This window comes from Lampetra planeri, chromosome 22, assembly GCF_965212315.1.
Source record: "Lampetra planeri chromosome 22, kcLamPlan1.2.h2, whole genome shotgun sequence".
In the NCBI taxonomy this organism is placed as follows: domain Eukaryota; kingdom Metazoa; phylum Chordata; class Hyperoartia; order Petromyzontiformes; family Petromyzontidae; genus Lampetra; species Lampetra planeri.
In genome coordinates, this window is record NC_136128.1 from 13080434 (window position 1) to 13107692 (window position 27259).

The 27259-nt window shown below is 52.2% G+C and overlaps 3 protein-coding genes across 6 annotated transcripts; 2 read left to right on the forward strand and 1 right to left on the reverse strand.

Moving 5' to 3' along the window:
• Nucleotides 1–1138: 1138 nt before the first annotated feature.
• Nucleotides 1139–3557, forward strand: LOC144725076 (protein LRATD2-like). Its single transcript, XM_078604539.1, has one exon. The coding sequence runs from the start codon at nt 1464–1466 to the stop codon at nt 2445–2447; it is 984 nt and encodes a 327-aa protein (XP_078460665.1). The 5' UTR covers nt 1139–1463; the 3' UTR covers nt 2448–3557.
• A 6103-nt stretch (nt 3558–9660) lies between these two features.
• LOC144725075 (zinc finger C2HC domain-containing protein 1B-like) lies at nt 9661–21182 on the forward strand. 3 transcript variants are annotated; one of them, XM_078604536.1, is made up of 10 exons: nt 9829–11440; nt 13135–13208; nt 14220–14342; nt 14853–15000; nt 15123–15268; nt 15508–15613; nt 15855–15969; nt 16523–16621; nt 16785–16892; nt 17395–21182. In XM_078604536.1, the coding sequence occupies exons 1-10, from the start codon at nt 11425–11427 to the stop codon at nt 17579–17581; spliced, it is 1122 nt and encodes a 373-aa protein (XP_078460662.1). In that variant the 5' UTR covers nt 9829–11424; the 3' UTR covers nt 17582–21182. The 3 variants fall into 3 exon arrangements, with proteins under 3 accessions (XP_078460664.1, XP_078460663.1, XP_078460662.1); XM_078604537.1 differs by lacking the exon at nt 16785–16892 and having other exon boundaries at nt 9827–11440; XM_078604538.1 differs by lacking the exons at nt 15508–15613; nt 16785–16892 and having other exon boundaries at nt 9661–11440.
• A 298-nt stretch (nt 21183–21480) lies between these two features.
• ZBTB8OS (zinc finger and BTB domain containing 8 opposite strand) lies at nt 21481–27026 on the reverse strand. 2 transcript variants are annotated; one of them, XM_078604540.1, is made up of 7 exons: nt 26873–27026; nt 24719–24743; nt 24451–24572; nt 23813–23895; nt 23638–23690; nt 23279–23315; nt 21481–23034 (listed from the first exon to the last, which is right to left on the reverse strand). In XM_078604540.1, the coding sequence occupies exons 1-7, from the start codon at nt 26952–26954 to the stop codon at nt 22945–22947; spliced, it is 492 nt and encodes a 163-aa protein (XP_078460666.1). In that variant the 5' UTR covers nt 26955–27026; the 3' UTR covers nt 21481–22944. The 2 variants fall into 2 exon arrangements, with proteins under 2 accessions (XP_078460666.1, XP_078460667.1); XM_078604541.1 differs by having other exon boundaries at nt 24451–24589; nt 26873–26979.
• Between the last annotated feature and the right edge of the window lie 233 nt (nt 27027–27259).

Below are 27259 nucleotides of genomic sequence, written 5' to 3' on the forward strand. Positions count from 1 at the left end.
CTCAGCTGCCACGTCACGAGAGCTCAATCGGTCTCTTCTCCTCGCGCTGTTTCCGGGGCAGCCGTCCTCGCCAATGCGCGCGTCTGTCCGTAGCGGGGGGGACGATATCGCCTAGCGCGTTCCATGCCGACACTCGCACGCGCGCGCGTTGCGTCTTGCCCCCGATGCGAATCTTGCACGGGATTAACCATTTATAGATTTTAAAAAATTATAATTTCGATTCTTCGTTGACATTAGTGCATAACCACAAATAACTCAACGCATTTGCAATTACAGTGTAATGAGAATACGCGATGACTTCATTATAAACTGCGTTGCATTTATATCAAGTGAAATAGCAATGAGGGGTTTCATTGCATCGCTGAGCGATTTGTGAGTCGCGGAGACGGTGTCTGGACAAGAGCCAGAGGCTGTCACACAGCACCGCCGAAGCTTTGCGCACTCGGGACACAGAGACACGGGGGCACCAAGAGGCGCCATCTGCTCTGCCCGGGCACCCCGGGGTCCAGAGAACAACGCAGGCCCTTCGCACACGGCATCTCACAACGCTGGACGGCACACATCGTCTGGAGAATGATCAGAGCCGATAAAGCACACCCATATCGGTCACACCCAACGTAAACACAACATCACAACTCGGGGAATACACCCCCATGTAGAAGAGCACCACACGCGGCATAGAACTATCTCACAGTCCCAGCGTTCCACAGGACACTGGACTCCATCTCATCGCACGGCACTCGAGCAATCCAGGTGCCACGACTTCCCTCCCGCCACGCCAATGAATCCTCCAAATATCCCCTCCCCCTCCTCTCTCCCGCCCCCTCCGTCCCACTCCCTCCCCTCTCGCCACCACGGAGGGGGCCCACGCATTTTTCCGTGACGAGGCGAAACGCGAGACCCGGGCAGCGCTTCCCACTCGCGGCGCTCAGCTGCAGCTGCCGCAGCAGCAGCAGCGCCGCCTCCTCCTCCTCTACACCTGCAGCACGTGGCGGCTTCACCTGCCGGGCGAGAGGAATATTCCTGGCACAGGAGGGGCAAGAGGAGGAGTCTCACCCGGAGGGGCGTGGCCTGACCGGGAGGAGCTTCACCTGGAGGGGAGGGGCTTCACCTGGAGGGGAGGGGCAAGGTGGAGTCTCACCCGGAGGGGCGTGGCTTCACTGGGAGGAGCTTCACCTGGAGGGGAGAGGGGAGAGGCAAGCAGGAGTCGTACCTGGAGGGAGCGCCGCTCCTCCACCATTAGACTATCTCGCCAGTATCTGCCTCGGCTCGCGAAGTTCGTCATTGAGGCGACCCCCCGCTGAGGCGAGACCCTGCCGAGTCGGGGATCCCTCTGGACCCCCTCTCTAACACCAACGGGGGGTGACCGGAGCCGACCTTCGTGCGTCTCCTGCTTCCTCCCGCCACTCCACCTGCGCCGAGCCCCTTTCATCCCCGCAGCTCGAGCTCCGGGCCCGGGAGCCATGGTGATGGGGAACCAGGTGGAGCGGCTCACGCACGCTCACTACCTCGAGGTACCCACGGCGGACGCGGCGAACCACGACGGGGACGGCGTGCCCGGCTCCGCGGTGGCCTACATCTTCACGGACGACGAGGAGGACGAGGGCGACGACGGCAAAGATGGAGGACGAGGCGGAGGAAGGCGAAGTGCGGGAGGAGGTGGCGATGGTGGTAAAAGTCATGGAGGAAAGGGGCCCCCCAAGGCGCGCGGGCGAGCAAGTGGAGGAGAAGAAGAGGAAGAGGAGAGAGGTGGACAATTGAGCACAAACGAGGTGGAGCTGTCCGCCTTCCACATTGACGAGTGCATCCTGAACAAGACCCTGGCGGGGCCACGGAATTCGCGGGGCACCGTGGAGCCGCTGGGAGCCCTGTCCGAACTGCTGCCGCGCTGCCTGCCAGGGGACCTGCTGGAGTTCTCGGCACCGGGCGAGGTGTCCCTGTGGGTGGTGTTCGTGGGAGACGGCTACTGCGTGAGCCTGAGGGATGAGGCGGTGAGGAACGAGACGGTGGAGGCCGCGGGCGGCGGTCGCTCCGTGCGCCTCGTGTCCTCCTGCTACCAGTTTGAGGCTCTGGCCGCGGACGCGATCGTGCGCTGCGCCGTGGAGCAAGTGGGCGCCGCCGGGCAGCTGCTGTGCTGGGCCAACTCGGAGTGCTTCGCCGCCTGGTGCCGCTACGGGAGGCGGCAGTTCAAGAGCGGCAGCGAGCGCCGCAGCGACGGCCGCGGCCCCTACGCCCTGCGCCTTCACCTGCGCGGCGCCGAGAGCCACGCGCTGCAGTTCCACAGCCTGGAGGACCTGGTGCTGGAGAAGCGGAGACTCGAGCGCCTCGGCAGGCAGCGATGCCTCCACGAAATGACGGCCCCCACCAGCACCGCGTCATCCACATCGTCGTCGTCCAACAGCAACAACAACGCCGCAACCATCGCCTCCACGGGCCGTTGGCGGTAGCGGGACGCGCGGTCGGCCCACCCGAGGTGCGAGTGGGGCACCAAGTGGCCGCGGCGTGAGGCGAGGGCTGATGCCGCGTGGATCTCCAGAGATGGGATCGTGAAGGAGCGCGGTGGCCATGGAGCACTGCCCGGATTGTGTGGATCATGAACTCCACGCGGATGGAGACGTTTTTGCGGAGTAGCGGATCGGGGTCGGCTAGCACGACTTGGCGCTCACCCATCTCATTGTACTGTAATACCCTCGACTCGTCTCCATCTATCTCGTCGCGTTGCCACGCCACCTGTTTCCTCACTCCCTCTCACCGCAGCCCTCTCATTCGCTCTCTTTACTCATCCGTCATGACTCCCAGCGCCTCCATCGCAACCATCACCATATCGCCATCTTTCTCCACTCACTCTCTTCTCGTCCCCACTCATCTCCACGCACACTCATCAGCCCACACACCCTCACCTCTCCTCACCACCTTGTACTGAATTTACAACTCACCCCCCTACTCACTCTAAACGTTCTTCCTCACCTCCACTCACCCACCACTCACCCTCATCACCTCCACCTCACCCCCACCTCACCCGTATCATCACTCCATTCACCACTTTTAGCTTCTCACCCCGCAACTCAGGCTCGTCTCGCCGACTGCCCTCGCCACCTTTATCCGCCGTGAAGACGCTGCCGACTCGCCTGGTCCACGTGGCGTCACCTTGAGGAGCCCCGCCAGACTATTCAGCAGCTGCTGCATGCGCCTCGCTCCTTAGAATTCTCACTGCTGTTCGCTTGAGGTGCAAGGTGCCACCGGACGATGCAGGTGCGCCCAGCCAGGCTGTCAATCCCGCACAATCCTGTACCTGGTGCCTCTCTCACCCGCACGTGATGCCTCACCTATACGCAATGTCTCTCACCTGTACGTGATGCCTCACCTGTACGTGATGCCTCACCTGTACGTAATGTCTCTCACCTGTACAGGAATGTGACAGTGATATCAACAACCCACCATCACCAACCCACCATCACCACACAGGATGCAATACAGCCCACACACAAACGCCACCAGCCTTATTCCAGTTTGCTTTGTGAGTTTTAATATTTCAATAAAATTAACAATATACTGTACCTCCTCGCTGTTGCACACTCCTGCAGATGTAGGGAAGCAGTCTTCCACACAGTGATACAGGATGTTCAGGCAGGGCTTATTTTTACACCCGGCATACCACATCGAGTATACCTCGCGATATCCGTGGCTACTATTTATCACGTGTCACCTACTCCAGTCGGCTGGCGACGCATAAACGATTCGGTCAGAAATGCAAGCCCTGTGGCCCAGTGTGATGTAAGTGTCCCCGTTCTTAAAGGGCACCGAGCACACACGTGTGTATTCTACTTCATGGGGCAAAGCTGCTCCCTAAGGGCATGAGCGTGTCCTTAATGAGAGCGTGGCCTCTCCTGTGTAAGGGCATGGCGCTGAATCTCTCGGGCCTGTTGCATGACGTGTATTGCACGAAGCCAGACGAGCAAACCCTGCTGTGCTGGTTGATTGTTCGTCTCTGGTGGCTTGTAACTAGATCGTCGACGAGGCTAAATTCAGGCTGCTTGCAGGACACAAACCCAAGCCTTGGCTGAGACTTTTCGAGAGCGTGGTTGATGGTTGTGGCTTGTTGTCGGGTCTGGATGTGCCTGACGAAAGGTTCGGGGGGGAGGGGTTAAAAGGGGTTCAACTTTACTGGGGCCCCAAACTCCGTAGCCCCCCACCCCCCGCATCAAATTGCATACAATATGAGTTTGTATTTACATTGTGGGGACCCCAAGCCAATGTTTTGTACTTGGGTCGGCCCAACATTTCACTCACGAAACCTGCAGGGTGAGGATGTGATGTCAGTCCTGCTGTCGAGTGTCACCGCTGTGTGGGTCTTGCTGCAGGCAGCGGATTGGCAGATGCTTCTAGCAGCCATGTTAAACAGTTTGCGATTGCTCTAGTGCTGAGCGACCAGCAATGAACCAGCACGTCTTCTCAATTAGGCGGGGTTGTATGAACTCGGGATGGAGGACGATGGCAGGGAGATCTAAAGTTGACGTGTGTGAGAAAATGAGAGAGACGAACTTTATTTCCTGCACCAGCAATGGAGGTTGAGTGCAGTATGAAAGCACTGTAGAGGAAACCGTTAAAACTGGTAGAACAGGCTGTGGACAGGTAACAATGCGTGAAGTTCATGAGAACAGTAATCGCGGTGGTGGTGGAGCGATAAAAGTGCGACATGAGTCGGCTGATATTACGACAGTGGTTGGGGTGACGAGGTGCATGGGGGGAGAAACATGATCAACCGGATAACCGCACTTTTGGGTCTCTGACCGAGATGAGCGCTGGCAGCTCCTGCCAATTGTGGCCGCGGCTCTGCACACGCAAGCGTGCACTTTTAACAGCAGTCGTGAATCGCAGGAGGAAAAACGCGACTTTGTCACTGACATACAAGGTGGTTGGCTTTTCTCCAACGCCGAGGGTGCTGTACAAAAACACCTGCAAGCCATTGGTGAATCAATCCAGCTCAGACATGAGCCGACACAAGCTCATATAGTCTCGCATTTTACTGAACAGATTTGATTGTGCCAGAAATTCCCGATGCGACCTGGAATGGAGTTGCAGAGACAGCGCATCACAACTTTTGGGCTTCGCGTGCCCAAGCCCCCCCCCCCCCCCCATGATCCCTGGGCAAGTGTGGCCACTGCCTCAGGGCCACAATAAACCAACATGCACCGCTCTGTGCATGATGAGAAGATCCACAGACAGAAAGGTAAGCGCAGGATGGAAGCGAACAAGAGTGATAATCCGCGCGGAGGGACGCTGCGCGGTGGAGCGTGAGACACATTGTTGTGTAATCCTGGAATCGTTGAATCATCGCACTTCAGCGAAGCGCTGCGCGGGGAGCTGCCCTCATCCGGGTAAAAAAAATGCAGCTCGCAAGCAGAAAACTCGCCTCTACTCACAAACGCAATCATCCCATTCCTCAAGCCAGTCAGAAGCGGCTTCGGGGCGAGCGGGTAACGGTGAGCAGAGGGGGCCTCGGCGGAACCGGCTGAGCGTGCAACTCAAGGGCCCGGACCGCGGTGCCACCGGCCACGCCGCGTCGGCGGCGCGGGCTGACGCGAGCGAGCGTGAAACTCACCCATGCGGGACTTGGGATCGCGTCGCAAGTTAAATATTTTGTTACGTAATTCCTGACAGAGAAAAGTGGAAAGAATGACGAAATGTGCAGAGGACACCTACGGACTATCTGCCCATGGATCGTGATGATGATGTAATTCCTGGGCCCGTGTCCGATGGCCCACGACCTTCAGCCGAGTCGGTTCTGGCAATCGGCCGTCCAGGTCGGAGTCGCGTGGACGTCGGCTGTACTTTGCGCACGGCAGTGGAGCGCAGTGGCGTGGCGATCGAGTGTGCAGGTGGTGCAACTGCACAGGTGTCCACGGGTGAAGGCTCATGCCAACCACGCGACGCCTCTGCAGCATAGCACACGCCACGAAGATGCCATGATGGCAGTTAATGGCACACCAGCGGTGTCCCGAACAAGAACGTTACGGAAGAGCTGACGCGGAGACAGCCCTGGCTTCTCTCTGCTGCCCCGATGACAGTGGAGACCGCTGTCGACCGCGTCCCAACAACAACACGTGGAGGAAGAAGTTGTGGGATATTTCCTCGATTGATGGAAGATCAAGGACTCCACCAAACTGCGAATGCGATGAGGTGCAAACCATCAGGCGCATCTATTGCCGGCGACTGCCAAACACACGCGCACTCTGGTGCAGCAAGCGGACTTACTCGGCTACCACCCCCGGGTGTCGTGGAATGGCTTCCAACATCCAACACACCACTGCCGCCTGCTGCTTGAACGCCATACACACGGAGTGCGAAAGCTATGGCGAGACGCAGAGAGGAATGGAGAAAGCGACACGAGGACATGTGACGTGGAGAAGGACGCGAAGAATTGTGAAGTGGATGGGGATGGCGTCACGCAGCGTCGAGAGGGCGGCCAGAGCGAGGCAGCCGGCGGTGTGAGCTCCGGGATCAGCAGCACGAGAGCCACTCTGCGGCAAGTCAACAGTGGGGCCAGAACAACAATAATAATCAATACTCATACTCATGCCGGCTCTTACTGAGGCTCAAGACTCATGTTTAGGAAGGTCCTGCATTGTTGATATATTTGACCCTTTCCAGTCATGAGTGAATTCATGTAAAAGAAAACGTCATCACCCGAGGGGGTGATGACGAAGGTGGACATGGTTGTTCTCTGAGTTACGGTCCTGGTTGAGTATTTGCTCCCGTGAGTTGTGGGTTTCCACCGCGGTCGAGGGCGGTCCGGCAGCAGCAGCAGAAACAGGTTAATTCTTGGGTCGGATCTTCGCGAAGTGTCTTGTGTAAGGATATCGCCGGCCCACCACAGTATCTTGCCACCGGCTTGCGACGTGAGTTGCGTTACTTCCTCGCTGCGCTCCTGCCGCTGCTGCGATGACGCAACTCGCGGTTTGTGACACGACGCGGCGCCGAGGTGAATTGGCACCGATCACCGTGCCGCCCTCCCAACGTCCGTGGAGGCGGAAGGAATGCGGGGTCATCGGACTTTGCTTGCTCGACTCGCGGAATCATTAACCCTGGCGTGGAGGAATGCCGAGTGATACAGACGCCCGCTTTGGGGTTTTATCTCCGAGTCAACATATTCAGCGCCTTGGGTCTGGCACGACAGGGATCATTGCCGCCTCTGATGGAATGAGTTTCTTGTCTGCACAGACGGCTGGTGCAGCACTGATATTGAACAGCCTGGCCGATCACCCTGAACCCTCAACATAACCCTCACCCTGGTAGTACACGTCTGCTCTAAAACCCCACGGTCACCAGTGATCATGCTCACCACAAACTCTACTCACCCTTGCCTTCTACTCCTTACCCTAACCACTAACCCTAACCCGCATCATGCTCCTACGCCTCACAACGAAACTCACTGTCACTTCTTACCCCGAACCTTAACACATAACCCTTGACCCTGCTGGCTATATTTAATTAAATACAACTCACCCCGAGTCCTTGTGCTAAGCCTGCCCCTCACCCTTACGACTACGCCTGGCTCACATTCATCACCCTAAGCCAATGTATCATCATATTCCTAACCATACTCCTCACCAATAACTCCACTTACCCTCTCACACTACTCACCTAACCCTCACCCCTCACCAGTGGAATTGCGTGGTTGGTGCACGGCTCCTGGAGCAAGGAATTGGAGTGGCGCTGTCCAATTTCCCCACCACTCCTCCCCCTTGTCTGTCCGTCGACCCGCGCCTCGGCCCCTCCGACCCGTGGGTCTCGGCGCAGTTGCACCGCCTGCGCAGCACTCGATAGCCACGCACAGTCCGATTACTCATTGGAACCACCCCCCGTATGCCTCGCCGTATTCCTCACCCTCACACCCTGTCAACTCTGGTTTAATAATTAATTAGCGCACACCAATTAAGGCGACTGCACGAAAATAACGCTGTGTTTAGTGGGGCCGCACTGTCCCCGTGGGCTGCCGCGCGAAAACACCGCCAGCTCTGAAAAATACCGCAGCAGCCAATTGTATTGCATGAGTGCACGAGGGCTCTTTCCCCTCGACTTAACCCTGTCACCGCCATTCCCCGTTTAAGGTCGTGGTGAAGACGCCAACTGCAGTGCCAATCCCCTGGCCGTGCCCACAGTAATCACGCAATGATGGGCGCCGTCAGCCCACATTTGAATCTGAATTCATTACCCGGAACGCGCCCGGCCTCATCACAGCTCGCAAGCGAAGCGGTGCTGATCCTGGACAGCGCTCGGATGGGCGAGCACGTGCACGCGTCGTCGCAGGGCAGCCGCGGCGCTGCTGCGTTGTGGGTAGCAGTGGGTAGTGCACCCATTGTGCTGTGCTGCTCTTTCCAGGTCTGTGTTCACCACCTTCACCAACCAGCACGGGAAGTTTGTTCCGACGACTGCCAAGACCAGCACGGTGTGGGAAGGCCCTCATCCAGCAGTGGATTGACGAACGGGTCTGGTGGTGAGACTGGTGGTGGGGCTCGTGATTATCATATCAATTAAATGTATGATACATATTGGAATTCTGTAGCGTCTAAATAAATGGAGGTTATTTTTAGAAGAGGTAAAGTGATGTGGCTACAGAACAGAGGGGGAAAGGACACTAGGTTAAGACGGTAAAAGGTTGTGGAGGTCCTTTCATTCAGTTCATTTATTACGTACAGCCCTGTGAGCCAGGCGGCTATTGAATCGGGTGCAACCACAACAAACAAAAACATGAACAAATGATGGTGATACTGATGATGGAGCTGGAAATGATGATGGTGGTGGCAATGCAGATGACCGCGATATAAATGATAGTGGTAGCAATTGTGATTATGATCATAATGATGATTGCTGTGGTGGTGACGGTGACAGTGAAGGTAGTGCTGACGATGGTGGTGAAACTACCATCACGCATCAGCTCCTGCCCCTGCGCTCAAGGGCGCACGCCCGCTCACAGCCAGCGTGGCGAGCTGCCGTGATTTGTGGGATCTGGGCGGTTTTGTTGGCTCAGCGATCTTTGATGAAGCGGAAAGAGAACCTTAGTGAGCACCACTTGATCCCCCGGGCCAGAGCCAAAAAACAATCCTGCAGACGGCTTTGCTCAAATATCCCAACGTGGGACCCTCTTGATCAAGAGGCTTGACACTCAATGAGGCTTGAGCACGTGTCAGGCCTAGCGGGTGCAGTACATGAACACTCACGACCAGGACTTCTTCGCCCACTGACTATTGTCTGGGTTGTCTGTAGACTGCAGTAGGCAGCACGTGAGTAGTCGTAGCCACAGCCGTAGCGAGGAGGTATACTGGATGTGGTGTGCGGACATCTTTCCTGGTGGTTGGTGCACGATACCGTGAACCCCGAGGACCGAATTTGATTCCCGGCCACGACTAACGTCACTCGCGAGTTATGATATGTGAACCTGTCCCGGGTTATTCCCTTATCTGCAACCCCCACTGACCACTGCGCCTAAGTGTGGCCAAAACAACTCCCATGGCCTTCGATTTAAAGCTTTCGTGACTGCAGGGATTCATCTTCTTGGTTCTTTCGGTAAAGTCCTGAGGACGGCTGCTTGCGTTGTGGCCGAAACGTCGTGAGAATTGTATTTTATTATGTTTTATTTTTATTATTTTATTATTTCCCTTCTACGTGACTTTACCGAAAGAACCAAGAAGATGAACCCGCATGGCCTTCGATGAGCGGACGTTTTCCACTGGCTCATACAACCGACCGTTTGTCTGATCTCTGCCACAGTCACGCGAGCATGAATCCCCTCCTCAGATCGGCCTCTTTTCCTATTTCCCGTGGCTGGATGAAGCCAAATCACGTCGCGTGCGATGGGGGCTGCACTGGAGGTCACGACCCCTGCGAGGCGGGACCTGCAGCACGGACGCCGATGACGCAACCGCATTCTTGTCCAGATGTGGCCACGCGTGCAGCTAGAAGCAGCGGCGGGAACCTCCTCCGCACTCCGGCAGGCTCGCATTCATCGCCGTGCCACCCCTGCAAACGCTGTGGGGGACAGAGCACAGCACGGGGCTGCCTCGTCAATCCTGTCAAGTGGAATGGTTCACAAGCTTTTCCTTTTAAAGCGGCTCAAGGGGGGGGGGGGTGAATGTTTGTGGACAGCGCTTTGTCAATCCAGTCCAAGCAGACGGCTTCTCCACACTACCTGGGTCATGGGAGCTACTTGCGAAGATTAATTTCAGTCTGGATCTGTCAGGGTTGGTGACCCGGACATATATTTCGCATCAAGTATATCCCCTCGTTCTGGTTGTGTAAAATAGTCACGCGCCACCTACTCTCGTTTAACAGCTAACCGGAGAATATTCACAATGAAATTAAGTCCTGGTTATTTGACCATACTTCACTGAGTTGGGCCGGTGTGTGAAGAAGGCAAGGGGTGTTGCTGCCCTCTGCTGCTACCCACACGGCATTTCACGCTGCTGGCGACTGCCCTCAACAGCTGTTTAACCATGGGCATCGACCCTCTGGGCTTGCTCTGTTTCTCTGCTGCACGACATCTTGGGTACACTCTGTGTGTGTTGGGTACACTCTGTGTGTGGGGTACACTCTGTGTTTGTGTGTGTTGGTACACTGTGTGCTTGTTGGGTAAACTCTGTGTGTGTTGGGTACACACTGTGTGTGTGTTGGGTACACTGTGTGTGTTGGGTACACTCTGTGTGTGTGTGGGGTACACTCTGTGTGTGTGTGGGGCACACTCTGTGTGTGTTGGGTACACACTGTGTGTGTGTGGGATACACTCTGTGTGTGTGGGGTACACTGTGTGTGTGTGTGTGGGATACACTCTGTGTGTGTGGGGTACACTGTGTGTGTGTGTTGGGTACACTCTGTGTTTGTGTATGTTGGGTACACTCTGTGTGTGTGGGGTACACTCTGTGTGTGTTGGGTACACACTGTGTGTGTGTTGGGTACACTCTGTGTTTGTGTGTGTTGGGTACACTCTGTGTTTGTTGGGTACACTCTGTGTGTGTTGGGTACACACTGTGTGTGTGTTGGGTACACTCTGTGTTTGTGGGGTACACTCTGTGTTTGTGTGTTTGTTGAGTACACTCTGTGTTTGTGGGGTACACTCTGTGTGTGTTGGGTACACTCTGTGTTTGTGCACGACGATTTGGCGACACCTCCTGTTGTGTTCCAATGGATACCCTTATTTTACCTCTACGACTTCCGGGGTACACTTCGTGTCGCTGCTTTGTTACACGCTGTGATTGGGGTACACTGTGGTTGCTCTTCTTCTTGGGTACACTCTGGGAAAGCGCCGTCTCCCTGGCGATAGGGCGGGAGGAATTGTCGTGACGTCACGTCGTGGTCGTCGCCCCTGGAGACGGAGAGCCAATCGACGCGCGCGGTATTGGCGCGGGGGGCCGTTGCCGTGGCAACAAGATGGCGGACGAGGACGGTAGGTGAAGCGTCGACTGCTGCTAGAGAATGGGCGATGAGGCCTCGGCCAAGTCCGCGCCTCGGGGGCCCCGGAGCCCAGAGGCAGAGCCGGGTCCTGAGACCTCAGAGCATCAGCCTGGCCGGGTCCTGAGACCCGAGGGCAGCGCGGCGCTCATGGGCGGTGACCCAATGGCAAATCGGCGCGCGTGTTGTCAGACGAACAGGGTTCATAATAACAGGGCTTTTTATACAGGAGAGGTTTGGAATATTGATTCTGGGGGAATGGTGTGGCTTTAAATAGTAGTGGGGTCAGAACAAGAGGGATCATGGGCGTGCAATGCGACGCCGACTAAATTGCGTGCGCACCCCGCGCCGTGGAGGCGTCTCAACGGGAATTTGCGCCCCATGCAGATGGTGGGAGAAGAGGGGACCTCGAGATTGGTAGAGACAAGCACTGCGACGCGTATATCGAGAGACACTGGAGTGGCAGATGCTAACACGGGACATGAAGACAGCCAGAGAGAGAGACGGTGACAGAACTGGAACACTGATGTGGACACTGGGCGAGGCAAAGACATGACGAAAATAAAGACATGGGTCGACAAGAGAGTTGTACATAACAGCTATTTGGGTTTTTATAAGAGGAGCGGTGTTAAACAAGAAATATGTTCAAGTATATGTCAAGGTTTAAAACACGGGTATGTTCAGAACAGGTGCAGATTGTATATACGTGGGGGTTTCGGAACGAGGTTGGGGGTTGGGAACGGCAGTGGGTTGAGCCAACGTGAGACCCACCACCTCCACCCCGCCGCCACCACCCCGCCACCACCACCACGCCGCCTGACAGCGGACAGGGCGTGGGCAGGGCGAAGAAGCTGTTTCCACTGCGCCCCTCTGGGCTGCAGGGCATCTTGACGAATCTGGAAATGCGCCAGATGTGAAACCTCCGTGGCAGACAACTGCATAATTTGCAAAAGCAATAACAAGCAATAGTGCAGTGGAGTAGCGTACCGAGTTTACAGGGGCCCCCTTCTTAATTTCTTCCACTGATGCGCAGTCTGCACCATTCTGAACAAATAACGATGTGTTTTCTTACCACACAATTCCAAGTCTGTAAAATGCATTTGCTGTAAAACATACTTTATTCACGTGCTGCATTTTGTAGAAAGTGGTTTCTGTCCCTGCGGATGTGGGGAAAGAAGCTGAGTCCACTACGATGGCCAACATTGTATACAATCGTCGACTTATTTTCATCCAATCATAGACCTTCCTTGGGTTTTAGATGATGGAATGTTTAGGGGTGCCCCTTGAGTTTTTTGTCTAGGTTAAGGGTTTGGGGTTAGGGTTCTGGGTTACATTTAAGTATTCAGAGTTAGAGTTTGGAGTTCAGGATTAGGGATTTTGGTTTGTCGTTACAGATAGTGGGTTGTATTTAGGATTGAGGTTAGGGGCAGTAGTACTAAACGCTACATTTATTGCCCAAACACCTGTGGCGACAGTCCTACTTCAGAGTGCTATACTTGCCCAGCATCTGGGTCGCTAGTAGTCTTGGCGTTTTCGTTTTAGCAAAGAGTGTGTGAAATGGATCACCAAGTCGCACCACATGTCACGGGCGTGGCACGTGGGTCACGGGCAGCTGTGGCTCCATGGGAAGTGCCATGCTGCAAGCCACCCCCTACAACTCACAACTCTGTCCCTGTGCTCTCGTTGCAGAGTACATCGGGCCGAGTCGGGAGAACTACTTGCCATGCAGCGTCTGTGGGAGGACGTTTGCGCCGCAGAGCCTGGTACGTTCGCGGGTCGTGAAACGTAACGAGATGAGCAACAGTGATGAGTTAATTGTAGTGGTGGTGTTCCTTAAAAACAACCGGCTCATCGCAACACCACGACATATAGGGATGTCTTCCATGTTTTACGGATTCACCCAGAAAATACTAAAATCAGGCCGAGTAATGAAATGTTGGACAATCCGAAAAAACATTGTTACAAGGAAAAAAAAGTGACTTGATCAATGTCACTTTCGCTGTTTTCTTGCCAAGAATGGTGTAATGTGTCATTGAGTGATGTCACTTTTGTGAGCCCAAGACACATAAATAATAAAAACACATCCGAACATTTCCTTAAAAATCCGAAAGTTATAAATCCAAAACATATCTCTAGCACCTCTAGTCAGCACGGATGGCTACGTATGGTGCGAAAGAAATTAAACATACATACATATATAGGGAATGCATGTAAAAGCAAAAAATACGAGTTCTGAAATACTAATATACAGTTTAATTTCTGAGTCATCCAGAGGCCTCTAAGTCAGACCTCTGCAGAGTCCAGAACAGCATTACAGCAACACGGTGTAATTGCAAGAGCCCATAGCTGTCAGTTTATTGTACTTATTTTACGTTCATGTTTAGTAAATGATGGCTGAAGTAATTTTCAAGTCAAATATTATTGGGCAGGTGGTTTCAAATATTTATTAATTGTATCGAAACCTATGTCTTTTTTAGTTGAACAATACATGATGGATAGATTTCTAGAAGGCAGAGAAGTTTTTCAGATGACATTCTCGTAGAAATGCCAATGAAAACACTTCGTATCGAGTCCAATGCAGTTGTACCTTCAACCTTCATTTGTAACTTACAACGTGTGCGTGCAATGTGTGGAGGTGCCCTTGTGTTTCACGTACGCTGATAAATTCCCTGACGTGGTGTTTAGACGCCGAGTGCACCGCCAGGCTTGGGAGGGTGGCTCTCGTGGAGTCTGGTTCCGCTGGGGCTGAGTGTGTGCGGGTGGTTGTTGTGCAGAAAAAGCACATCAACGTCTGTCGCAAGCAAGCCACCAAGAAGCGCAAGGTGTTCGACTCGCAGAGGCAGCGCTTCGATGGGACGGAAATCTCGACGCTGAAACCCAAGCTTGCGTCTGCCAAGGTACGACTCCCACCTTCCTGTCTCCTTGGTGACAACCACGGCCATTTAAATCAGTGGCAGCAGAGTGCAGTGATCTTGGCATTTGGAGATATGACCCAAGAAGGCTGAGGGAGTGGCCCGTCGTTCTTTGACCCCTTGAGAGCAATAGCTTACTAAGATTTAAGATGTACAGATTTGTGAGACGAAAAAGAGATAAACAAGCTATAGAAATGAGAGAGCAGAGAAAATAAATAAAGATGACTGAGATGAAACCGAGATACAAAACTGAGAATGAGAAAGCTGAAGACAAGATGCACGGACTAAACGCCACGTGCACAGATGTTATGATATCCCGGGGTAATGTGACGCCATAATGTCTACACGTGATGCGACGTCACGTGGCCCAGATGCACAAACTTTGTATTATGTGGCCCACCAGAAAATGCAATTTAAGAACCCTGCCTTGAGAAATGGCCTGAATGTCAGTGACAGTTTGCAGCTGTGGCGGTCAGCATTGTGTCCCCTCTGCAGCAGTCACAGCCGCTGCCGCAGAAGAAGTCCAACTGGAGGCAAGAGCACGAGGAATTTGTCAAGACAATCCGCGCGGCTAAAGGAGTGACTCAGGCACTCAAGGAAGGGGGGCCCCTGCCTCCTCCACCTCCGCCGTCCTTAAACCCTGGTAAAGGAAAATCCATGGCCCATCACTTGCGACACGTGACACCGTTTTGTACGGCACCGTCATTAGCGCCCACCCTTTGGTCACCCTCGTGCTGGTGCTGTTGTGCGTGCGGCCCCGTTCAGACTACGTGCAGTGCCCGTGCTGCCAGCGGAGGTTCAACGAAGGCGCGGCTGAGCGCCACATCATGTTCTGCAAAGAGCAGGCGGCGCGCATCGGCCGGAGCGGCCCCTCCCAGCAGGCATCATCCCGCCTAGCGGTCCGCATACAGGTGCCTCCTCCTGCTCCTCCTGCGCCTCCTCAGTCTCCTGTGCCACCACCCAGTCCCACCAGTGTGGAAGCAGTGGTGCCCGAGGGACACTTGCGTGTGAGATTTAATAATTTGTCTCTCTCTTTCTACGGTACAATGTAAGGCAGAGTGAGGATATACAGGGAACAGAGGGAACGTGCTGTCAGCCTGTTTTGTTTGTGACAAGCACTGGGTGCTTGCTCTTTTTCTTGCGGTTCTAGTACCGGGTGCCGTCGGTCAAGAAAAAGGACGGGGCGACCCCCTCTCAAATGCCGGCGCTGCTGCCCAGCCGCTCCCACATGGCAGGGACCTCCATGCGCTCTGCTGGTGACTTTCACCACCTCCCACAGCGAACAGTCCTTGTCTTTATCCATAATTTTATCCCAGTCGTGCTGTCATGTGATGAAGTATTCCTTCGTATCAGAGAACGGCATTTGGAAGCTGACATCACAGAGCTTTCATAGGCAAACCCCAGAAGTAAACACTGCGGTTAGATAATATAATCAGTAGTCTTTGAATTTTGTAAGTGTGTGATGTGTGTGGATTCGTCACTGATTTTGTTGTGCAGGTGCCGGTGCAACCGGTGCCCTGGCATCCCGGCTACGCGAGGCCTCCCCAGCGCGGGAGGCGAGGACGGGCGTGGGCAAGGCCAGCAGCAGCAGCAGCACACCGTCACGGGGAGGGTGAGCACGGCACCTCGCACCGGCTCAGTGGAACACATTCACAAATGGTTCTATAGCAAATGCAACAGCTACACAAGCCATCGTCATTTTCAGCCAACATCAATCCACTGCTGGATGGAGGCCACCCCAAGCCACTACCATCTCTCATGGTCCTGTGATGGAGCAATCCATTTAGCATCCATGCACGAGTTTATCTTATCGCTCCATTTCCATGGCGGACGTCTTCTGTGGTGTGTTTCTGCCTTGACCACCAGCTATCACCCCTTCTAGTAACGTGTCCTGCCCAAGCCCACTTTTATTGATGGTCACAATTCTGTCTCATTGTAAGTTATCAAATCCATGTGTTCATCTTTCCGTATCTCAATGTCATTTCAAGCGTGCAATTCATACAATGTGGAAAGAAAAATTAATTTCAAGCTGTATTCAGACAATCAGCTTGTGCCAAGTGCGATCGATTTCCATCGTGAGTTTGCTGGCAGTGTTTCCATGTGCTGTGTGATCCCCGTGGCTCCTTGTGCTCCTTACATGTGACCCATTGACCTGCGGTTCTCAGGTCGACATACGGCCGAGAAGTGGAGTTTGATGGGCCCCCGCTCAGGACAGGACGCTCAGCGGGCAGACGCGTGGCCAGCGAGCTCACGCCCATCCAGCGGTAATGTCCATGTGTGCGGTCCGGCTCTACCTCGTGTGTGTGTACGTGTGTAACACAAGCAGACAGTCATGTGCGACTGTCTGCCATTTCAGCATACAATTAGTAGATATTCCAGCATACCATGAATTGTGGCAGCCACGTGGTACATCCGTGTGTCGCATAGGACGCCGGCTCGCAGCCCCACGCCACCCTCTGGGTATAAGAGCATGGGAAGCAGCGCTCCCAGGAGGACCGGCCCCACACGGGCCGCATTGAACGAGCGCAATGACGGGTGAGCGAATCACAGCCATGCAGTATCAACAATGAGCTGTGTTGCAGCCAGGGTCACCACGGTTTCCCTCCCCATTCTCCCAATGCTCAACCGAAGCTGCTTTGTTCTCAGCTGGGGTTTTGCACGTGAACACTGACACTGTAAAATGTCCCGGTTTGGCTGGGACATTCCTGGTTTTAAGGTTGAGTATCCCAGGATTTTTCCATAATTTCAAATGTTCTGGCTTCATGCTCAACTCACGATGTGGGCAATAGGCCTATGATCAGTCGGCATAGTCAATGTAATAAAGGACGAAACCACTTCATGTGTGGGCAACTAGGCGTGGATATGTAAAAGTGGGTGGGACTGATGGAGGGGCTGCCTGCTCACTGTCTCTGGGGAGCCTCATAAAACCAGTCGCTTGTGCAAGGTGGGTGCGGTACTGGGTGGGGTGATGTTCGTGCCACGTTGACGTTGTGGTTGAGGTTGCGCCACGTTGACGTCGTGGTTGTGGTTGCGCCAGCATTGGCGGTGCCCGGCGGGACCCGTGGGAGCACTCGAATGGAGACGAGACGACACACGCCAGGACGCCCCCCGGACCCTCCGGTCGCCGCCCCCTGCCGCGCTTCTGCCACGAGTGCGGCACGCGCCACCCCGTCGACTGGGCCAAGTTCTGCTGCGAGTGCGGGGCACGCAGGGTGGCCGCTTAGCCCTGCGTGGCCCTGCGTGGCCCTGCGCGGCACTGAACTCGCACCTTCTAGCCGGTGCCGGCCGCAGCGCAACGCAGTTCCAAACACAGTGTAGCGCCAACAGAAAGCAACTACTCTTGCCGTGGCGACGCCACCCAGGCGAGTTAGAGCCATGATGAAGTAGCTTAGTGGTGAGTGACTCTGTAGATGGGAGGCGTAGGGGAGGGCTTATTATTAATATGATTTTTTTTATGCTTGTTTACCCAGGACAGCCTCACTCAACTCTTTTTCAGGAGGCTTCTGCCAAGTTTACGTATTTGGGGATGATGTTGCTATGTGTGATCCCATTTGAGTAATTTTAGGTAATTGGGATGTTTGGTCAATACCCGTTACATTGAATGTTTTCAGTTTTATGAAGAAAACGGCGAACCCTGAGGAAACCCATGCAGAACAGGTGGAGAACATTAAAACTACACAGAAAGGCGTCCGTGTCAGACATTCTACTGTGGCCCTCATCTCTGTGAGGGACCGGTGTTTCCACTGCGCCACCCGACAATTGAAATGGGACGTTTTGTGCTTCCGCTCACTTTTGAGTCACAGAAGTGAGGGGCGTTTATCTTACCGAAGCAATAGCGAGCTGACTTAGCCGTATGATTTAAATACATCGACTCATGTTCGTGAGACTCTCATTCTAATTGTATTATTAATGAATAAACAAGCTGGAAATGCAGATTTGGCTGCTCGATTCAGCTGTGTGGCGAGAGCCCTGACTTCCGTGCCACCCGCGACTGTAGAAGTATCGGCGCCAACGCCACTAAGCCATCACATTGCATTAATGAACGTCGCGTGCACCACGCCGGCCACGCGGGGGGCCTCGATACACAGCCTTGACGGCTTCACGCCCGCAGTGTCGCATTTGTGATGTAGCACACAGGCATCGCAAGGGCTTCATTTCTCACGGAATATTTTGAGGGTCACTGGTGTGTGGCTTTTAAGTAGTAGCCATAGTAAGAGATATAATAGATGTGGTGTGCCAGGTGCAGGAATATTTTCCAGATCACTGACCAGAACAGACCCAGCTGAAGTGATTCCCCAGGCATCAGCAATAGGAATGCTCGTAAGAGATGGGGTTTTTTTCCCACGAATCAGGGTTGTGTTTTGTACCAGGAGTTTGAGTTTGTGTGGCATCAGGTTTGTGTAATAGTCCCGTCTTTAAACTGTGCACTTTATCCACCGATTGATGTAATCTTTGCACTGAGGTGGAAGGTGTTTAATTAGAAAGGTTTTGATCATAGCTGGTGGGGTGGCAGGAGAGGGGCTATCGCTTCCCGCTTGGCATACTTGCGGGGGTGTAAACAAGAGACTTTAACCCCCCACACTAAAAATAATTTGAACAGAGGCGTGAAATAAAAAAAGTATTCTTTATCCTGGAGGATACAGTAAGATAAAGATGAAGTAAAAAGTATTAATACATCAGAGTACAATTAACATGTACTGTTGATTGCTGAAGCAAAAAAACATCACTCAGTGGAGACGCTGCTGTGTCGAGTCTTGAGATGCAGTTGCGTTTGGTTTCCATGTAAAACCTATTTTTATTGTCTTACACTAAAGCCAGTGGTTCTTAACCTTTACTCCAGCCTTGCACCCCTTTGGTTCTCAATCAATAATTAATTTATAACGTGAATCCATAGGTTTAATGAAACAAAGTAGTTGTACTTACGTGCCCGTGCTTAATTTGTGTTTCGATGATTTACCTTCTAAACAAATCTGGCATGTCTCGCACCCCCAGAAAGGGCATCTCGCACCTCCAGAGGGTGCATGCACAACAGGTTGAGAACCACTGCACTAAGCTATTGTCCTGATTTTTTGCTATTCGACATTACTGACAAGAGCAGCATTTCCTCAGGTCAGCCATGGACCCCCCCACCCCCATTTAACCTTATGTTCCCTCTCCCCCCCACCAAAGAATCACTTGGCCTCTTCTGATGGATGTAAATTGCTCACCTTCATCGATATCCGTGTACGTCGCCGCTGAACGCTCGTGGTGCTGTGCTGTCCTCGAGCACAGCATGGGGGGGGGAAGTGCTGCCCTAGACGGTGACTGGTAGCGCTCTGAGCCAGAGTTGTGATGATGAGAGCTGTCATCATTGTAACAGTTGTCCTGTATATCTCTGAATTCATATGGAGCGAAACTCCGGACAGTATCGTGCCGAGCACGCAGTACAACCTGAGGTGGCCGCATGTGCTCGATTGCCGGTGCTGTAACCTGTAGCTGCAGGTGCTTTTGCAAGGGAATGATGGCCCAGCCATCATTGTGGCATTCTCTACTGGACCTGGAAACTCGGTTCCATATTAACCTCTATGATGCATTAGCCAGCTTAAATCAAGTATTGTAATAACTTAATCTTGAACACTAATTATGCAAATATACTTAACCTACCATGCAGACATGCGCGCTGTACACAAGGCTTCAGCCAGTGACGCGTCCAAGCCAGACATTGCAGAGGGGACGAATCAATTTGCTACTGGGGAGCGGTAGTGTCATGGTTAGATCGCTGCGCTACGAATCCGGTGACCCGAGTTTGATTCCCGCTCACGGCCAACACCAGTGACGATGATCTGAACTGGTCCTGAGCCTCCCCTAGGTCGACTCCGCTTCAAATGAGTACCTGGTGTGATGTGTATACATCACCAGGGAGACAGAGGCGGCCAGGCGTGGTGCTGGCCCACCCACCCCCTCGTGTCGTGCCTGCCTTAATAGATGCTTGCTAATGGCACTTGCCACAACAGATTGTTAAGGCTATTCAGGGGATCTTTATATTTGAATGCGTGTCCAAGTACACACATAATAGATTACATGTGCAAATATACACGTGCACATATGCTAAATTTAACACATGCACACAATGGCGGAGCCAGGATTTTCAGGTAGGGGGGGCAACCCCTCCAGCAATTAAAAATGATAGGAGTTGTTAGTAAGGACTTGTCCCTTGACGCGTGTGCGGCGATGGCAAAGCCATCGAGGGTCGAATCCGTACCGTGTGTGATCGGTATCGCGCTCGCTGAAGGTAAATGCCTTCAGGGAAGTCGTGTACCGTATACGCAACTGCGCACAATTCTGTGAGTCACTTATAACTGCTTTGCCGTTACTTATTGCCAATTATGGACTCAGATTATTGTCCTATCATCTGAGAGTCCCTGACACGTAATAACATGCTACACAGTGGCAGTGGGGGTCGCAAAATGCCGATTTATTACCAATAAACCCCAATGATCCGATCGAAATTAGGGCTCAGCCAGTGCATGCACACATACTGCAATATATACATACTGTATTACACTTTGAATAGTATTCTGAATACACATACACAGTACTAACATTGTCATACACAGCCACACATACAACTTTCAGGAAGGAAGCAACCAATGGGTCTGTCTCTATGTGTGCGTGCATGTCTGTGGACATGCGTGCGCATGTTCCGGGAATGCCCTATTCCTATGTGGGTTGGAGGAGGCTGCCTCCCAAGTGGACCTGAGACTCCGTGTGTGGAGGAGTTGGCAGGGAGCGCCTGTGGGAACTTGATACCCTCACAGTCATTAAACAGCAACTGTAAATGCACAACCGTGTCCCATCTCGTTTTTGCAGCACTGAACGCAGCTGTATTGCCAGCATCCATGAAGGGGATCAAAGTTGTAGAAAGGCTCGGCTCTGGAAGCCTCTTGGATTTGCGATATAAGAGCTGTTGTGTGGGTCATTACAACAGTGATATACCGTTTACAAGATTGATTTTGGTAGCCCACAAGGATATATGGTGTGGTCGGGCTTGCCCAAGCATTCCTCAAGCACCGGCCATGGTTGTCTGAGTAACCCAAATGGGCATTATCTATGGAGATCAGAGGATTGACACGACTTTAATAACCTGAGAGCAATGCACGCATTTATTACATGAACATCCAATAGTCAGCCACAAGAAACCCCCCTGTCTGCACAGGGTGATGAATTTCCCACTGTCATAGACTCGGCCTGTTTTTAAGGCCCCATGCTCACTGCACCCCACCTCCCTCTGCCATTCCCCTTGACTCGTAGCGCACACTCATCAACAGCACACAACTTAAATTATAAATTAAAATAAGATGGGTTATACCAGTGTACATCAATTAATAATTAATGTTCTATCGTGGAACCTTTTTTTCAGTATCAAAGTATGAAAAAAATAGGGTTTACCTTTACGGCAATAAAACAGGTGTTAAGATGTTCAAAATCTAGATACCTTTTGCAAGGAATCCAGTTTGCATTAACCACACGTACTTGTAGTGAACATGCAAAATAACATGCTCTGATAATGAAATATGATAAACAGGTCCCATGATTTAGCTGCTCACCACAAACGACACTGACACGCGTGGCGATGTCTTTGTGCTGTTCGCCTTTTGGCGTTCTCTGGTCTGACAATGGTGAGACTGGGCCATAAAGAAGGCCGCTGTCTCTGGTGTAGCCCAATCAGTTTCAAAGACTGCATATATTATCAGAGCATGTTTGTTTGCATGTTCACTACTAGTACGTGTGGTTAATGCAGACTTGATTCCTTGCAAAAGGTTTTTCTATTTGGTGTTTGAACATCGTAACACAACTGTTTTATTGCCAGAAAGAGTAAAGCATATTCTTAATTAATGTTCTACAAAAACATAGCTTTTGTAAAAGTCCAAAGCCACACCTGTGAGATCCATTATAAAATATTATCTTTTCTTTAAGAAGCTCTGATTATAAAGTATCACACCACTGCATTTCTAGAAAAAAATATAAGCGATGTGACCATTCCCTGAGCCATGAAGCATCTCCTGTCAGCATGCACGACCACCACGGTGATCATGGAGGTGAGATCTGGGTTAACCTCATCCTGACTCGACAGGTAAAAGTCCTCAAGTATTGAGAGCACTGAAGGAGTGGCTGCCTCTAACTTGCTGTTTAATTTTTAATCGACGTGGTTTCAGTCTGTCAGTGACGAGAGGCGCCGCTACATCCAACTTGCATCCGACAAAGAAGTCAGAGCAAAGTTGCCATGCGTCAGATTAACCTTATGGCGGGACCCCAGGGTCCCGAATAAACGGAAGTCAAAATCGTAATTTTTTTTGGCGACTCCGTCCCACCACGCACATAAACGCCGCGACCCACCTGGCGCGGATCATTCTGTTGTCATGTCGTCCAAGTGCAGCGAGAACGAGTGCCGTAATCATAAACAAATCTTTGATTAGCGCATCGTGTAGAGTTCGTCGAGAGGAATAGATTGCCGTATCGTTCGCCTTCAACAGACATAAAATGACGTCACAATGCAGTTTATGCGAGAGCCGGGGGCTTATGGAACCCTAGGGTCCCGCCATAAGGTTCAGATGTCGATGATGACAAACACATCGTTTTTATCCTCCTCCTCGTGGATCTGCATGGCTGAGTAGGTGATGGCCTTCACCTCCGTGCCCTGCACCGCAAACGGCACCGCACACGGCATCAACAAACATGGCCGCCTCTACACCCAGCCCGGCCACCGCATTCTGTTATTTCATCACATTCATAAATGGTACCAAAGTAATAGGTATACGACACAGTTAATTGGTGATTTGTATATTATTTCTTCAGAAATGTGTATTTTACCCATTTCTGCCCGTGTCACCATGTGTTTTTTTAGGTGCTTATGAGTGGTGAGGGGACAATGATCTCCTCACCTGTGGATGCTTCTCTAGGTTGAACTCCTCTCCCCAGCTGCAGGGTACATAAAGAGAACACGAGACATGGGAGACAGGGGAGAATCAGATGCACGGACAAGTCATACTGTGTTAACACCACAAAGGAGAGAGCATCAAATGTTCACATACCAAAGTGACAACTATATCTGAACATCTGTGAAAAAGAGCTTTTTAATGCTCATCGGAATCCTCCAGTATAAATAAAGATCCTGATTCTGATCCCTTTGGTGGTGCTTTTTACCTTGGAAAGTTTGTGTAAGGGTTACCAACAGTGATATATGTATTTGTTCTCAAAGTTGCACGAGTAATGAAGTATGCAGAGGTAGCATTGCACTTACCCAATTGAGCGGATTTTGAAATTGACTCTGTCCAGACTCACGACTTTCACCTCCTGAAGAGACAACCCAAAACAATATAAGTTGCAATGGAAACTCTCAGTTTTACTGCAGTGGATGTAAACGAGTGTGCACATCGATGTCCGAGTGTAGCAGCTGCAGGGCTGATTGCCTCTACCCTCGGGATGAAGAATAAATCGGCGCAGAACTTGTAGAGCCACGCATCCATGAACTGGTAGAGCAGAGACATCATGTCCTCACCTGTGGAGAGATGCACGTCGCCAAGGGCTGTAAAATCTACCACCCACGACGGAACCACAGCCGGAGGAAAACACCAAAAAACCTCCATTATGGAGGTAAACCGTAGATTTCTGCAGTTGTGCTTCATAGCTCCCGGGTGTGTTTTTGGACTGTACTTCGTGTTGTCTTGCACGACCTCTGACGTTTTCGTCCATGTGCTGGGAGATTTTTCAGGAAGTCAATTTAAGTGGAGGCCAAAGATAATGCCTCTGCTTACGATAGAGTTTTGCCTGAAATACGTCTCCCAAATTAAGATGGACATTATTATCTTGTGTGTGTGTCCTACGTGTACATCTAGCATGGCACAAGCACCGCGGAGACGTCAATACCACTTGGTGAATGGCGCCTGTTTTAGTCCCTTGTGAAGAAAAGAGCTGCAAGTGCTAAAGTCAGTTCCTGAAGAAGCTCTCAGCACGTGGAGAAAAACGTTGGACATCTTTCCAAACAATACGTGGAACAACCCGGAAATGCATCGCAGAGACAAATGCAAAACTCCCTCGTGGACAATGACATCACCTTCAGCCTCCACCTCCACCGTGTCCAGCGGCTCCACCACCTCGATGTCGCTGATGTAGCCGAACATGGCCATGACAACCTGCTCAAACGACTCTTCCAGCGTGTCACCCCACGCGTGCAACCTGCACACCGCACAATGCTCAGGGCACACACCACAAAGCGCCGTCAATGTGAGAGACGTGGCCCTCCAGGGCATACTGACCCTACCCAGTTTTTGCAAGGCTAGGAACATACTGAGAAGCGAAGCCGTGGAGATGCGAGTACTCACTGCACGTCTGCCGTGTGGTCCAGGTCTGTGGAGCAGAAGGAGCATTAGTAGCACGGCAAAGCACGCGGGCATTGTAACGTATGACACGAGCGCAAGACAAATGCCACACTATATATATAAAAGTAAAACATAATTGTGTGTGGGTTTGTGTGTGTTAGCGTGCTTGTGAAGGATTTGGCTCTCCAACGGGGTTTACGCAAAATAAAAATAGCAAGGTACCACGCCGTAAGCCCCGCCGTGAGCAAGCGCTATTCCTTTTTCACATCCGTCAAGTTTAAATTAGTTTAGCGATTTAGTGGGATTTTTGTGTGCTTTTTATTTATTTATTTATGACGCATGCACGACCATATCAACTCACGCGCCTTTTCGGTGGGAGTGAGGGGGACATTTTCTTTCGCGTTAAAAATGCTATAAAAATACTCTAAACGCCGAGGTAAATTATTCACTGTGCGATGTCCCCCCCACCCCGATGCGTGTAATTATTACTACTATACAGTCGGTAGATGCTACCACTATAGGCCATAGATATTACTGCAGAGCGGCCGGGGAGATCGTGGCTGTGGGGGGGGTCAGGGGTAGCAGCCCAGCCTGCCAAGGTGCCACCTTGGTCGGCTGGACAATCTAAGCCAGGCCGGAGGCTCTGCACGGGACTAGGCCTCACCACGCCACTGTCAGGTGAGTACTTTGTGCTATAGAGTCGATAAATACTGCGTACCGTACCACGTCGTTGTCCACTCATTGACATGCAAATTTTTTCTCTGCCCCCTCCCTCTCTCCGCCCCCGCCCCCTCTCTATATTTAAGGCCCCGTCACAGAGACGACCTCTCTCTGTGTATCTTTATGATGTCTGTCTGCTTATATGTCTGTCTATAGTTTTCTGGTTAGATTTTTGTTGCTATTTCTTTTATACCTGATGATTGCTTGTGTTGCAATCGAAACGTCGTAGTATGCTATTATTTAATTCATTATTTTATCTTTATACGTGACTTTACCGAAAGAACCAAAGAATACTGCTATAGAGTCAGCATGTACTACTGTAGTAATAGCAAGTACCACCACAGTCGGTATGCACTGCTGTAATCATAGCAGGTACCACCACAGTATGCACTGCTGTAATCATAGCTGGTGCCACCAGTCGGTATGTACTACTGTAATCATAGCAGGTACCACCACTATGCACTGCTGTAATCATAGCAGGTGCTACCACAGTCAGTACGCACTGCTATTAGATTTTTAGGAGTAGTTTGGAAATATTTTTTTGGCCCGGACAACGCCGGGTACTTCCCGCTAGTGTAAAAATAAAACACGATTAAACTGGTAGAGCTTACAGATATTCACACAATTTTTTTAAAGACGTGCAATACAATCAGGTGTCAGCAGAAGTGAGTGCAGTAAAATCCATTGAACTAGCATTCTATGCTTCCACGTCTGAAATGATGATTTAACTTGGGACATATTCGCTCGCTGTCGTAGAAATAGAACGACTCAAGCGCGAGCCACAGACAAGCGGGAAGGCAGCAGCGAGGCGAAAACCCAGCGCCAACAATTGCCCAAGCTCCGCGGTCCTATATATTAAGATGTTTTAAGCCAATCAATGAGTTCGGTATATATGTGGGGGGGGGGGGGGCACCTGGAGAAAACGCACGCGTGCGACGGGGAAACTTTCCCATACAGACGGCGCAGGCGGAGTCCACATTGTTTGCTGTACTGCCATCTCCTGGCGAGCCACGGTGTGGCACCTCGATGCCCACAAGAAGTGAGTTTACAAGAAGTGCGATGATCCAACAACAATCACCACTACCTCCAAAGTGCTGGATTACAGGCATGCGCCAGAGCCGCCTTCACCAACCCCCACTGATAAAGAGTGGTGAAGTGTAGTCAAATAACCCCCACCACCTACACATCATGAAGAGGCCCTCGACCGGCAATGAATTAACAAGTCACCTCTACAAAAGATGACTCTACAAACCAATGGACACTCCCTGTCGCTTGATGGCGGTCGTGGTGATGCTGTTAATGAGTCGTGGTGGTGGTGATGCTGTCGATGGTGCAGTAGGTGGTGCAGTAGGTGGTGCAGTAGGTGGTGCTGTAGGTGATGCTGTCGATAGTGCAGTAGGTGGTGCAGTAGGCGGTGTAGAAGTGACCGCCGCTCACACTCGTGCTTCTTGATCACGGCAGGATACTTTGCTTTGATCGCCTTCTGCTCCTCGCTTATGTCGTAGTGCCGCGAGTCCATCGCTCCGCGCACCGGGGGTCCCACTCGTGGGGAGGGGTCCTAGGGGGTCCGAGGGGGTCCCACTCGTGGGGGGGGGGGTCCGAGGGGGTCCCACTCGTGGGGGGGGGGGGTCCGAGGGGGTCCCACTCGTGGGGGGGGGGGTCCGAGGGGGTCCCACTCGTGGGGGGGGGGGGGTTCGAGGGGGTCCGAGGGGGTCCCAGAGGTTCGGTTTAGGGGATCTGTCCGGAAGCGAGTCCAGGACGCGGCGTGAGAACGAGGAGCTGCCCGTGACGTCAGAGCGAATGCAGCAGCTGGCGTCATGGCGA

Coding starts and splice junctions, on each gene's coding strand:
- ZBTB8OS (XM_078604540.1), bottom strand. CDS start 26,954: ATGGACTCGCGGCACTACGACATAAGCGAGGAGCAGAAGGCGATCAAA. Junction 24,573..24,718: donor GACCACACGGCAGACGTGCA/GTGAGTACTCGC, acceptor TGCGGTGTGCAG/GTTGCACGCGTGGGGTGACA. Junction 23,035..23,278: donor ACCTAGAGAAGCATCCACAG/GTGAGGAGATCA, acceptor TTTGCGGTGCAG/GGCACGGAGGTGAAGGCCAT.
- LOC144725075 (XM_078604536.1), top strand. Junction 13,209..14,219: donor CGTTTGCGCCGCAGAGCCTG/GTACGTTCGCGG, acceptor GTTGTTGTGCAG/AAAAAGCACATCAACGTCTG. Junction 16,893..17,394: donor TTGAACGAGCGCAATGACGG/GTGAGCGAATCA, acceptor TGGTTGCGCCAG/CATTGGCGGTGCCCGGCGGG.
- LOC144725076 (XM_078604539.1), top strand. CDS start 1,464: ATGGTGATGGGGAACCAGGTGGAGCGGCTCACGCACGCTCACTACCTC.